This window comes from Aotus nancymaae, unplaced genomic scaffold (genome assembly GCF_030222135.1).
Source record: "Aotus nancymaae isolate 86718 unplaced genomic scaffold, 86718_ANA_hifiasm-v0.15.2.pri h1tg000033l, whole genome shotgun sequence".
Classification (NCBI taxonomy): Eukaryota; Metazoa; Chordata; class Mammalia; order Primates; family Aotidae; genus Aotus; species Aotus nancymaae.
Window position 1 is genome coordinate 17,330,157 of NW_026988447.1, and position 12,987 is coordinate 17,343,143.

Here is a 12,987-nt window from a genome sequence, read left to right on the forward strand (position 1 = left end):
CTGACATGCATTATGACTCATTTTGTTAGGGTACTTCCAAACTGCTTAGTTCCTCTTTTCGTTTTTGTTCTGCAAAATCAATTATATGCAAAGACAAAGTCACTACCCATCTCTGGGGTAATGAGAAGTGGTCAGTTTCTTAGTATTAAAGATTATCAACTAGTTTTAATTACAAAAGAAAAGCCAAACTCCAGAGAAAAGCAAAAAGTCTAAGGTCAGCAGCTACTGTGGATTTACATTTCACAGCTTCGAAAAGAAGTGTTCAAGTTCAGAAGGTCGAAGAGTTACATTTTAGCTCTGCCAATCAGGATGAGATACTACCAGCCCTTTCATCACACTTCACAAATCTGGAAAATCTTTCACCACCAGCAGACCCAGGAGACATCATCAGATAAAATATCAGCACATCAGACAGTTTATAATCTCAAGATGTTGGATAATGTTCCAAATGTACTTTTTTCTTCCTTCTTTCAACCGCCAAGAATGCTTACAGCAGACAGCCTCCAGGCATACACTCCAGCATCAAAACACGAGACATTTTATCCCTCAGTGTCCACAGATGTGCTGTGACTCTGAAGCCTTAAGTTACTACTGCCTTAAAAGTCTCAAACTGGAACATGAATGATGAATTAAAGTTCAGGGAAATGCTTTCTTCATCCATCTGGGAGCTGATGACACATTTACTACTCTTTATTGCCTATCTGCCCCAAAGAAAATGCTGTGATTTAAGCATAGCAAATATTCCTATGGGGAAAGTTATCAGCTAGATTGAAGAGACTCTGAGGAACTTACACAGAGGAAACAGAAGATCATAGGCTGGGGTCAAACAGAAAAATGGAGAATCAGGAAGACAAGCATTAAGAGAAGCAAACGATGTCTGCAGGGGTGGGATTCTAGGATTTGAAGAGGAGGGAAAAAATGAGCACGGCGTCATCAGACTGAGGAACAAAAGGACTGGAAGGAGAACAAAGCAATAAAATTGATGGAGTGAGACTCTGGCATCCCTCAAAAAAGAGGGTGGACAGGAAGGTTGGGAAGGACAAGATGAGGAAGCCAGAGCAGCCCAGGGCAGAAATTTTGGGTGGCTGATAAAGAGATGAAAATGGAGAGAAGGCTGGTGTGCTGCCAGATTCCACAATGGCCCTTGGGAGCCCCACCTCCTGTTTTTCATGCCCTTGTGATGTCTCTCCCCTTGCTGTGTTGGGCTGGTGTGTGATCACCAAGATATTATGGAAAAGATGGAGTCTGGCCTCCAAGGCTAGGTCACAGAAAGGATAACTTCTGTGCGGCACTCTCTCTTTCTTTCTGATCACTTGGTTTTGGGGAAAGCCACCTGCTGTGTTCTGAGGAAACTCAAGCCAACTTATGGAGAGGTCCACATGGCGAGTAACCGAGGCCTCCTGCCAACAGGCAGCACCAACTTGCCAGCAAGTGAATGAGTGACCATGGAGGGGGATCCTCCATTCCCATCAAGACTTCAGGCGACTACAGCCCTGGGACATGTCTTGACTACAACCTCATTAAAGATCTTGAGCCAGAACCACCCAGTTAAGCTGCTCCTGAATTTGTGACTCGCAAGAAATGTGAGTGAAAATAAATTTTTACTTTTGTTTTAAGCTGCTAAGTTTTGGGATAACCTATTTCTTTCCCTTTATTTTTATTTATTTATTTATTTATTTTTTAAGTGAGAGTTTTGCTCCTGTCACCCAGAATGGAGCACAATTGCATGATCTCAGCTCACTGCAACCTCTGCCTCCCGGGATCAAGCGATTCTTCTGCCTCAGCCTTCCAAGTGGCTGGGACTATAGGCACACACCACCACACCCAGCAAATTTTTGTATTTTTAGTAGAGATGGGGTTTCACCATGTTGGCCAGGCTGGTCTTCAATTCCCAACCTCAGGTGATCCACCCACCTTGGCCTCCCAAAGTGCTGGGATTACAGGTGTGAGCCACCGTGCCTGGCTGGGATAACCTGTTTCTAATAGAGTCATTTATAGATTACTAATAGAGTTGGAATATGTGGAAAGGGCAAGAAAGCAGAGATGAAGGGAGAACTGGGAGGGAAAGTTGGTCATAGAAAAGCAGAGGAGGTAATAAAATCTGGAGTCTGACTTCTCTCACTTTCTCTTTCCCCCTTGTACACTACTGCATGTTAGTTTTTTGTAAGTTAAACTGCCTTTATGTGAAAATGGAACCTGGAAACGCCACAGTTTATGATAAGAAAGAGTAACAAGTCTACTCTAACTGCTTTCTCCATATTTAATCAATCTTAATCCTGTGCGGTAGGTCCTATTAATCCCTTTTTCACAGATAGGGGTGATGTGACTTGCCCAAGGTAAAACAGCTTAAGAGTGGCCAGGCCAAGATCAGATGACCTGGACTTCACGTGCTTTTTTCCCATGTTTAATTTTTATTTTTATTTTTTTTAGTTGGACTCTTGTCCTGTTGCTTAGGCTGGTGTAAAGTGGCACAATCTCAAGTCATTGCAACCTCTGCCTCCTGGGTCAAGGGATTCTCCTGCCTCAGCCTCCCAAGTAGCTGGGATTACAGGTGCCCACCAAAAGGCTTGGCCAATTTTTGTATTTTTGGTACAGACGGGGTTTCGCCATGTTGGCCAGGCTGGTCTTGAACCCCTGACCTTGGGATCAGCCCACTTCAGCCTCCCAAAGTGCTGGGATCACAGATGAGCCACTGATCCCAGCTCTAAATGTTTTAATAGATGTACCTGAGTGGGGTTTTCTGGTACCACCAGAAACTCTGCTAGACAAATTCTAAAAGAGCTGTCACATTTCACATGCTTTTGATCACCATCCTGAGTCTGTTTCCAAATGGAGGAGGCAGCAGAGCAGGGAGGGAGCTTGGGTCTCATTCTTCCTCCGGGTCCTTTATCTAGCTGCACACCAGGGGGCACGTTCCCACTTTAATAATCTGGCCTAAGTAGACCAAGACTTTTGTCCTGGTTACCTTAGCTTAACTAGAATAGCTCGAAATGATCACAAAAATACTTTAAGAATTAGAGGACAAAAGGAAAATAAACCAGAGTCCCTAGGAACTTTGCAGCCTCTTAATAAAGGCATAGTACAACTCGGCATGAGTTGTCTTTAATTCAGAAGCCCCTGGGCTCTCCATGTTCCCAGCTATGGGAGGCAGCCTGGAGCCACTGATGTAAGAGAGGCTATGTCTAGCCTGCAGAAATGCCTCCTCCCTAAGTGACCATCACCATGAGCAGCCCTGACCTTCAGGAAAGCCAGATTCCCTAAGTCCAAACAGAAGCAAAGCCAAGTGTTAATACTTAGAAGCTAGGTTCTGGGGAAGAGGCCTAACAGGGACCTGCTGGATGACCCTAGCCTTTAGTAACTAATTTTACAAATTTTTGGTCTGACCATGTTGTTTCCAGTCATTTGTTTAAGAAGACTGGTCTTGCTTTCCCACTGTGGCCTTGGGGCAGGTAGTGTTTATGAGCATGGGCTTGTTTTCCAAATCCAGCTATGCCACCACACCCACAGTGTGATTTCCATCACAGGACATCATCTGCATCCCTGTAAACTCATGTATTTGCTGAACGCGGACTAAGGTAATTCCAATCTATACCAATCTTGACAACACTCAGCTCCACTGAGTACTGCCTTCCAAAGAAAACTCAAAACCCTAAACGATTGTGAACTAATTTTACTAAAGCTTTATGGGGTTAGGTGGAAATAATGGGCACAGTGTAGACAGTTTCACTTTCAAGGAGCTCCTATTAGATACCTATTAGCAAGCTTTGCCCCCAAGCCTCTCAGGAAAAGTTGCTGCCAGGTATTTTTTTCTATCTTTCCACCCCTCTTCACCCAGCCTCTTCCCTAGTCCCATGATTTCCTCCCTCTTTTCCCCACACTTCACCCTTCCCTATTCCCCTCCCAATCTCTCAACCCTTTTTCATGCAGAGCAAATGTGTTACTCGGGAGGCTGAGACAAGAGAATCACTTGAACCTGGGAGGCGGAGGTTGCAATGAGCCAAGATGGCACCATTGTGCTCCAGCCTGGGCAACAGAGCAAGACTCCATCTCAAAAAAAACCTCAGTTTCTCCATCTTGAAGACTAAACAAGGTCTGAAACTACTTCCAGTTTTTATACTCTATGGTTTTAGGTAATTACTGACAAATATTCCTTTATGACCAAAACTTTAGTCAGGCTCCTCCAAGTCCTCTGCTTGACTAGGCCCAACCTTGGGCTTCCCTCCCTGTCCTTGCAGAATCCAGGTTGAGGAGGTCTGGGCAAGAAACCTGTAAGTCAGTTTAGGGAAAATCTCCTGCACTTGGTATCTGACCCTGATGTCAGATCACCGCAGCCTGCCTTCAGCCATAATCCTATCAAGTCGGTTGAGCTGGAAGCCTCTTATGCTGGAAGTTTCCTCTAATACTCTTCCAGCTGCTGATTCCTACCCTGCTCCTTGGTTATAAATCCCCACTTTTCCTTGCTGGAGCTGGATTTCCTCTTTTCCTCCTTGCAAGGCTCCACTGCTGTGGGCTCTATACTGATGGCCTGGGACCACCCCTACTCTTTGAATGAAGTCTCCCTTATAGTCTTTAACGAGTGTCAGGAATAATTAATGTTTTTTTTTTCTTTAACACTACTTGGACAAAACAAATATATAATCAAGATACCATTAGCTCTCAGTTGTTCTAATGTCTTTGAGTTTTAGGTTTAAAGAACCTTAATTACTTGGTCACCACCTCTATTTATTACATGCTCATCTGCAAAAAAATTATTCACAAGTTGAAGAAAGCTTTACTTCTGCTACTAGCTTTTGTCCAGTCCCTCAAAGAACACAGTCTTTTAAGACTATATATGAACAGTGGCTGAGTGTGGTGGGTCACATCTGCAATCCCAGCACTTTGGGAGGCCAAGGCAGGCAGATCACCTGAGGTCAGGAGTTCGAGACCAGCCTGACCAACATGGAGAAACCCCACCTCTACTAAAAATACAAAATTAGCCAGCGTGGTGGCGCATGTCTGCAATCCCAGCTACTCAGGAGGCTGAGGCAGGAGAACCGCTTGAACCCGGGAGATGGAGGTTGCAGTGAGGAGAGACTGCGCCATCGCACTCCATCCTGGGCAATGAGAGCAAAACTCCGACTCCAAAAACAAAAAGACTGTATATGAATGGAGCAGAATCATCTTCCTCATTAGGGTAGTAAGAAAACTATGAGGACTTTTTGTGGAGAGGAGGGCTGCTTGTGTATTTTTTATCTTTCTCAATGAGCAAACCAAAGTGTCACTAACAATCCGTGATCAGAGATGAAACATCATCCCTAGTATCCTATTTTCATTTTCAGTTCAATGTCCCCACCAAAATATTAAAATAATTTCCAGATGTGGACACAACGAGGGGAAAATTATGACAGAACACCAAATTCTGCTTACCCTTAACCTTACTTAATTCCAGAGTGAATAAAATCCAGATAGTTTTTTTTACATCCATGTCAAAAGCTGTGTCCTGGCAGCTAGAGAGATGTCGGCTCCTGCACATGCTGTCCTGGCTTGGTTTGCTTGCTTTTATCAATTCTCTGATTCTCTGGAAAAAGATTATCTATACCCAAGGCCATTAAAGCATCTAACTAGGATAAATAGTGGTAAAGAGTTCCTGCCCATGAAAAACAACCCTCCATTCTCAGACAATCCCTCTTAACTGATGTTAATAAGCTATTTTAAATGAAGGGAAGGGAAATACATAGTACTAACACATGGTAATTATCTATAATTCCTCATTTGTCATGCCACTGAATAGAAAAAAAAATAAGTTGATGCCTTGCAATGACATCAAAATTAGGGTATTTGGTACAGTAACCTGACTAAATTGCATTATTTAAAAAGCAAGTTTCATCCCAATGACAATGTATACTACAGATTATGGGAACTGTAATGAGATGAAATTTCCATGAGGCAGGACTCATGAGAATAGGTAGTAGTTAGAGAGCTTTGGGATTATAGCCTAAAAGCTGAATCAGTGTGGCAGAGACATTATTTACTCATGTTTAATGCAAAATTCAGTGATTCTACATCAGCATTGAAGTAAAAGGACAAAAAAAATAGACTTCCTATCCTTTAGGTAGGTTTTTTTTTTGGCAGGTTAACAGAACTATATTCCTAGCATTTCAGAGGTCACTTAAAATCAATAGTCCTTGTTTTACAAATAAGAAAAAGGAAACCCAGAGGAGGTATCACAGCTGTTAGCAAAGCCCACAGGCCTCAGGCACAGTGGTGGAGAACAGGGGGTGGTCCTGTAAAGACCACTGTTCTTTATCTTACTTATAATCTTATCTTCAATCCTGACCAGTAATCAACATTTCCCTTAATCAAAAAATCTGTCTTTATCCCTCTTGGTATCGGTAAGTAATCCTTGAGCATCTACTGTGTGCCAAATGCTGGGGTTACTACAATAGCTAAGATACACCTAGCATAGAAGGAACACTTTTACTTAATGTCTCAGCAATAATACAATTTATCATGTTTTAAAAATTCCGTTAATCTTCACAACTGTGAGTGATTTTACACAAGTATGCATGCAGGTGTGAAGTAGATGTGTGCACAGAATATTAACATGTATTTCCTTGAAATGGTTAGCTGTCCAGTCCTGAAGCTGTAGTTGTAATTGCTAATAAGCAGCACCAACTGGTCTAGTGGCAATAACAGAAGATGACAATATTGGGTTTAGAGTTAAAGATGGACTAGGAAGGAAGATGGGAGCTGGGGTTACTGATGGATAACAAAAAAGGGGGAAGTGACCAAGTCTGTTCCCCATATGATCCCCCAAAGCGGCCCTAGGTCAAGGATCTCAGCCCTGCCTGGGGCAATGGCCTGAATATGAATGACCTTCGCATGTGGTCACTGGAAAGCTTATGCTGGATTTGTCCTAGAACAATTAACCAGCACTAGGAGCCACTTGCTTTTTGCTTTAACAAATGATGAAATAACTAACTTAAAAAGAGGTAAATCAACTCATTTTTATTTTAGTTCTCTTGAAAGTTACTTCTATTAATAACAATGTACTTCCAAACTATTCCAGGGAAAATAGGAGAAAATCTGAAAATAATTAGCTTACTAGTAATTTTTACTTTATATAACTTTTCTTGGAATTGAAAATGTAAAAGTCCACCAAAAATGAACTGACTTAAGACAAGTTAGTACTCCACAAAAATGCCTGCTTCTTTTGATAACCATAAGGAACTTCCAGTAGTTAGAGGTAGGTGAGAGCTAGGTACTCCCTACTTCCAAACACCTAGCGGATTCTCAGCCCAAATTCTGCCAAGGATAAGCAATTGCACAGGCACAAAAACAGATGCTCTGTCCTTTTCCAGAATTCCTCTTTTTATTCTCAGGTACTTAAACACTATACAAATTCACTGTGAGGGGCACACATTTTCAGGGCAAGACAAGCAAACCTTACAGTCAACTGGAGAATGAAACCTTCTGAGAAGTGGGGAAGCACAGAGCTCTCACACTGCTCTGAAGGTGTCAGGGATGCTGGGCTTGGCAGATCCTCATTCCTCACTCATGCAAGGGTGGTGGGGCTCTAACCATTCATTTACTAATAAAAAAAAATTCTTCAACACCTTTAAAGAAATCCTCTAGGACTATATTTGAAGTGTTTAGGAAACCAACCTTGGAGAATACATTCCTAATAATATATCTCATATGAAAACACACACAGGGAATTAAAGTTAATTTATGTATACACATACATGACACTGTGTATTTATCAGTATTCTCAGAATTCATTACCATATAGATAATCCTTTGGAAATCCAAAAGGAAATTCCTTTTTTTTGGAGGCACAGTCTTGCTCTGCTCCCAGGCTGGAGTGCAGTGGCATCATCTCGGCTCACTGCAACCTCTGCCTCCCGAGTGCAAGTGATTCTCCCACCTCAGCCTACCAAGTAGCTAGGATTACAGGTTTGTACCACCACACCTGGCTAATTCTTGTATTTTTAGTAGAGTCAGGGTTTCACCATGTTGGCCAGGCTGGTCTTGAACTCTTGACCTCAAGTGATCCACCTGTCTCGGCCTCCCAAAGTGCTGGGATTACAGGTGTGAGCCACCCTGGTCGGAAATTCCATCTTTAGCTCTAACTATTCACTGTTATTTTACCAGGCAAATTTTCTCTTCTAAATTTAAATTTTTGGGAACTACGAAATCAAATAAAACTTGTTGAAATTTTGCAAAATTGGTTTTGTTCATTCTTCTCTATTAGATAACTGTCTATTAGACCAATTGTTAATCATATTGCAACTGTTTATATTTTTAGGACATCATAGTCAACACATAAGACTATTTCTAAGTTCCTCACCAAAGATGACCATATTTTCCTTGTGTTATCACTTGTGAGTATAAACATTATACTAGTATTTCACTTCATTTTAGACTTTTGACAAACTCAAAATTATGTTAGCAATGTTAAAGTCATGATTCAAAATAAGACTTTTTAAAGAATCAGGATGTTCTCCAAGGCTTTACCATTGCAAATCATTTTGATAAGAATTGGAAAACTGCTGTTTATTATACTTTACCACATGATGTTCATCTCTAAAATAAGAACATCACAACCATTTGTTCCCATTTTAGAGATGAGAAACACTTCAACTCAGAGGAGTTAAGTGAGTTGGCCAAAATTACAGCAGTACACAGGATTTGACGTCAAGTCTACCAGGCTCCATATCCCAAACATTTTTTAAAATCTGTTACTATACCCAAGCCTCTAAACAAATTAAACTGCTAACTATGAAACTCAAAATAACAAAATCACACAAACATGCCACATATCCTATTTCATACCTTTAATCCTCTGAAACTTCCTGGACTAGTTGGAGAGGAACTGGAGGATTTCGTAGATTTAGGAGTAGAAAGTTGGCTGCTGGGAGTTCCATTAACTGACCATGAGATAACAGAGAAGATAGAAGTCCCATTAAAACCCACAACGACCAGACTGTATAAATACACCAGGTGCATGCACAATATAGCTCCAATGAAGCTTCAACTCATTTACAGCTCAAAGCAGATGGCAAATCAGCAAAAAGCAAAAATAATGTATCTTACTGCATTACAGACAAAAAAACCAAAGAGTGAAACTAGAATTATTGTCAATAGTTTTCCAACAGTGATATAAACAAATATATAAGACATTATGGAATTAGTGATGTGAACAAGAACTTGTCCATGTATCCTGCCTGCCAGCAAAGGTAGAGATGGCTGTTATATTGGCAGTGGTTTACTATGAAGGCTGTTCCATAGCCTTCAGTATCCACTGTCTAGGTGTAGAACCTGGGTAACCAAGAAGTTTGTGTGGTTCTCCCAAATCAATTACACCATAATACAAACACCTTTTCTAAGTATATTCTTAATGAAAAGGGAAAATTACTGGTAGTTTTCCTTGTAATTCCTACTTACTTGCTCAAAGTCCATGAAAAACATTCTTCAACCTTTTTTTTTTAATCTAGACTACTTATTTCTATTTCCTTCCATTTTCTTTTCTTCACACCTTATCCTCCCCATTTGTCAGCAAATCTTGGTAGTTTTCTATACATCTGCTCTAAATCTCCATACACTTCTTCAGTTGAAAGCTCGATTTAGATCCTATGCTAGAATTATATAGTGCAGAATCTGCAAATGAACCTTTCCCCCAGGAAATTAAATTTGGAAATTTAAAAATAACTGAAAAAAGTTTTCATTTTTTTGAAAACTTTGAAACTTCTCCCCCTGGAAAAGTTTACTTTCAGATTCTATACTACAGAATTCTGGTCAAACATTTCAGTATGACTTATGTTTATGCCTGATTGTATCATTTGAATCTATTTCTGCAGTAATTTCACAAAGCTAGTAGTTGATATATCTACTACTAGCTATCATACATCTAGTATTGATATATGCTTTTCTCCTCTAAATAGAGCATTTATAATGTTTTATTATAACTCTTCAAAGCTTTTGCCCAAAGTAGACGAAAAGTATCGTTCATCTTTTTGGACAGAAAAGAGACGCTCATTTGCTTTTTATTCTTTTTTTAAAAAAACATGAGGGAGCAGACAACTATTATTTTAAATCACACTAATAAGTATAAAAAGCCAAAAGTACACATAAAGGTCCTGAATAGGTGACTCAAAAAAAATGAGTACCAGTCCTTGAGCAGAGGCAGAAATTGTGGGTCAACGAGTACTAATGATTAGAAGCATCATCTGTAAACAGGAATATCTGGGTTTATGAAATCACATTTACTGTATTGCTCAATTTAAAATTTCAGTACAAATAAAAACTTCTTTCATTTATTTTTAAATTTCCAAAACGTAAATTTTTCTGACTCAAAACTCTCATTCAAAAATAATGGTCAGTGATCCAGATTTTATTAACAAATACATGTGAGTACTTAGAATACAAGTGTAGCACAATTAACTGTACAATTAATTAAAAACATTTAAGAGTATTCAACAGCCCTTATTATTTCTCAACCAAGTTAAATTTCAATTAATGTTATTTTCTTCCATTAACTTTCTAAAGAATATTCTTCTGTTAAAAAAACTTCTTTAAAAGGTAGAGCACAAAGGGTTTTTAGGGCAGTGAGACTACTCTGTATGATACTGTAATGGTGAATATATGTCATTATAAACTTGTCCGAACCCATTAAGCATACAACACCAGAGTGAACCTCAATGTAAACTATGGACCTTTGGCACTAAGGGGATTTCAATGCAGGTTTATCAACTGCAACAAATGCAGCACTCTAATGGGGGATGTGGATAATGGAAGAAATTACGCAAGTCTGCAGGCAAGGAGGTACACAGGAAATGTGTACCTTTGGCTGTGAACCTAAAAGTGCTCTAAAAAATAAAATCTTTAAAAATATCTTTTCAACAGAATTCACACAAAATAGAGTTTATTACCGGCAATAAACCAGTAAGCTGGCTTTGAGTTGAGACTAAATTTTCCTCTTTTTTTTTTGGTATTTTCTCCATCTCACACAGCAACCTGCACAGGTCACCGGCTCCTAATCAGTAAGCACTGTCAGTGTTCACTGCTATTCTAATGCCACACTGATAGCAAAAGGCTACCTTGGAATAGGAAAGGGATTGAAGGAGAAAAAGCAGTTCCGCAGATGGCGATCTCTGCAGCACATCAGTCTCCCTAAAATACATGTCGCTGGCTAGGCCTAGTTTCTTAACAAAACTCACTGCCAGGGGTTTAACTGGTGTCAGTAACTACATGTGTGTATTTTCACCAAAATAGCTCATCCTAAAGAGACACTAATCACATATAGTCCCCTAAGTTTTTATAGCATTTGAAGGTTCTACACAATGCTCTTGAATGAGTTCTTAATTTCACTGCTTTGCACATTTCTCCAGTTCTGGGGAGGCTAATGGGGATCCTGGACAGCGCCACATCATACCCTCTCCCCCTGCCACCAGCAGTCAGCACCTGCGCCATGCTTCCTCTCTTCCACTGCACCCCTGGATTTTCTCTTCTGAAATTTTATCCTCCTCCCCTCAACTCTAAGGAAAGAAATAAACTTGGGGACTCCTTTGTTTGTTTTCTCTGAATATTTTTTATCTTGGCAGACTATGAAAGATTCACAAGCTAAAATCCTAAAATAATGGCCAGGCACGGTGGCTCACATCTGTAATCCTAGCACTTTGGGAAGCTGAGGCAAGTGGATCACTTGAGACCAGGAGTTTGAGACCAGCCTGGCCACCATGGTGAAACCCCGTCTCTACTGAAAATACAAAAATTAGCCAGGCATGGTGGCGCATGCGCATGCCTGTAGTCTCAGCTACTCAGGACTCTAAGGCACGTGAATCGCTTGAACCGGGAGGCAGAGGTTGCCATGAGCCGAGATCACACCGCTGCACTCCAGTCTGGGCAACGGTAACCATTTACTCATTTATGTTCTCTAGATTTATATTCATGTTTTTTTTTTTTTTTTTTTTTTAACATACTCTTTTGCTATTTTGATAGAGTTTTGTCGAAAGATTTAGTCAACCAGAAGACTTCATTCACTCAAAGCAGTCTCAAAACTTCACTTGGGACTTCCATCCCAAGGTTGAAAAAGTACAGTATTATGTTCATCAAGTTACAGCTCTGTTTGAATTCCAATTAGTCCCATGGAATTTTTTAAATGGCAACAAATGTACCATAGCTATAATCTGTAAAACCACTCCAGGGTACCATGGCTTTTAATATTACAAAATTCTCTCCTTCCTGGTGGTAGAAAGTGGGAAGAACATGCTATATAGCACTACACAGATAAATATAGTAGCTTTCTTCAGATTTACTCAGGTCCCAGTGGTTGACTCAGGCTTCTGGTTTTGTATAGCTGAAATGTTGAACACACTTTGAACTAATCTCTTGTAATGAAGATCATTTTCTCTCTAAACTGTGATTTTAAAATATTACAACTTTTACTTGATGAGTTTCAGGCTTACTCTATTAACTCAAATCCAAATTTGTACTTAACTGAAAATGTTGTGTATTAGAATGCTACAACTTTCCTTAGTTAGTTTCTAAGTATTATAAATTCAAGTTAAGAGTTATGTATACATTTATTAGGCTATCTTCTGGAGCTAATGGTCTGTAGGACAAATGTGGCTATGAGACATGTTTTTTAGTTCAATATGTTAATTTTTCTCTTTGGACCTCAGGGGGACAAAACTGAATTATCATACCGGATTCTTGAACCACTCTCCCTTTCATTAAATTTTTTTTTTAAAGAGACAGGGCTTTCCTACATTGCCCAGGCTAGAGTGCAGTGGCTATTCACGGGCATTATCATCATAGCTCATTACAGCCTCAAACTCCTGGCCTCAAGGGATCCTCCTGCCTCAGCTTCAGAGTAGCTGGGACCACAGGTGTTATCTCCCTGTCCAGCTACTTAATCACTTTTATTGATGTAATAAACATCTGTAAAGCTGTCACCAAAACTACATCTACCCTTTGATTAGCCTAGGTCAATGTATTTATGCAAGT

The 12,987-nt window shown here is 40.1% G+C and overlaps 1 protein-coding gene and 1 non-coding gene across 8 annotated transcripts in view; both read right to left on the bottom strand.

Moving 5' to 3' along the window:
- Positions 1 to 12,987, bottom strand: part of DCLK2 (doublecortin like kinase 2) — a 188,684-nt gene that overhangs the window by 44,796 nt on the left and 130,901 nt on the right. For all 7 annotated transcript variants that reach the window (XR_010345364.1, XR_010345363.1, XM_064383834.1 and 4 more), the window contains one exon: positions 8,815 to 8,909. Coding sequence is in view for 5 of the 7 variants with exons in the window: in XM_064383834.1 (XP_064239904.1) it covers positions 8,815 to 8,909 (95 nt within the window). In the remaining 2 variants the exon portion in view is untranslated. The remainder of the gene's footprint in view (positions 1 to 8,814; positions 8,910 to 12,987) is intronic.
- LOC135277858 (U7 small nuclear RNA) lies at positions 2,732 to 2,792 on the bottom strand. Its single transcript, XR_010345434.1, has one exon. It is a non-coding gene; the product is annotated as a U7 small nuclear RNA (small nuclear RNA).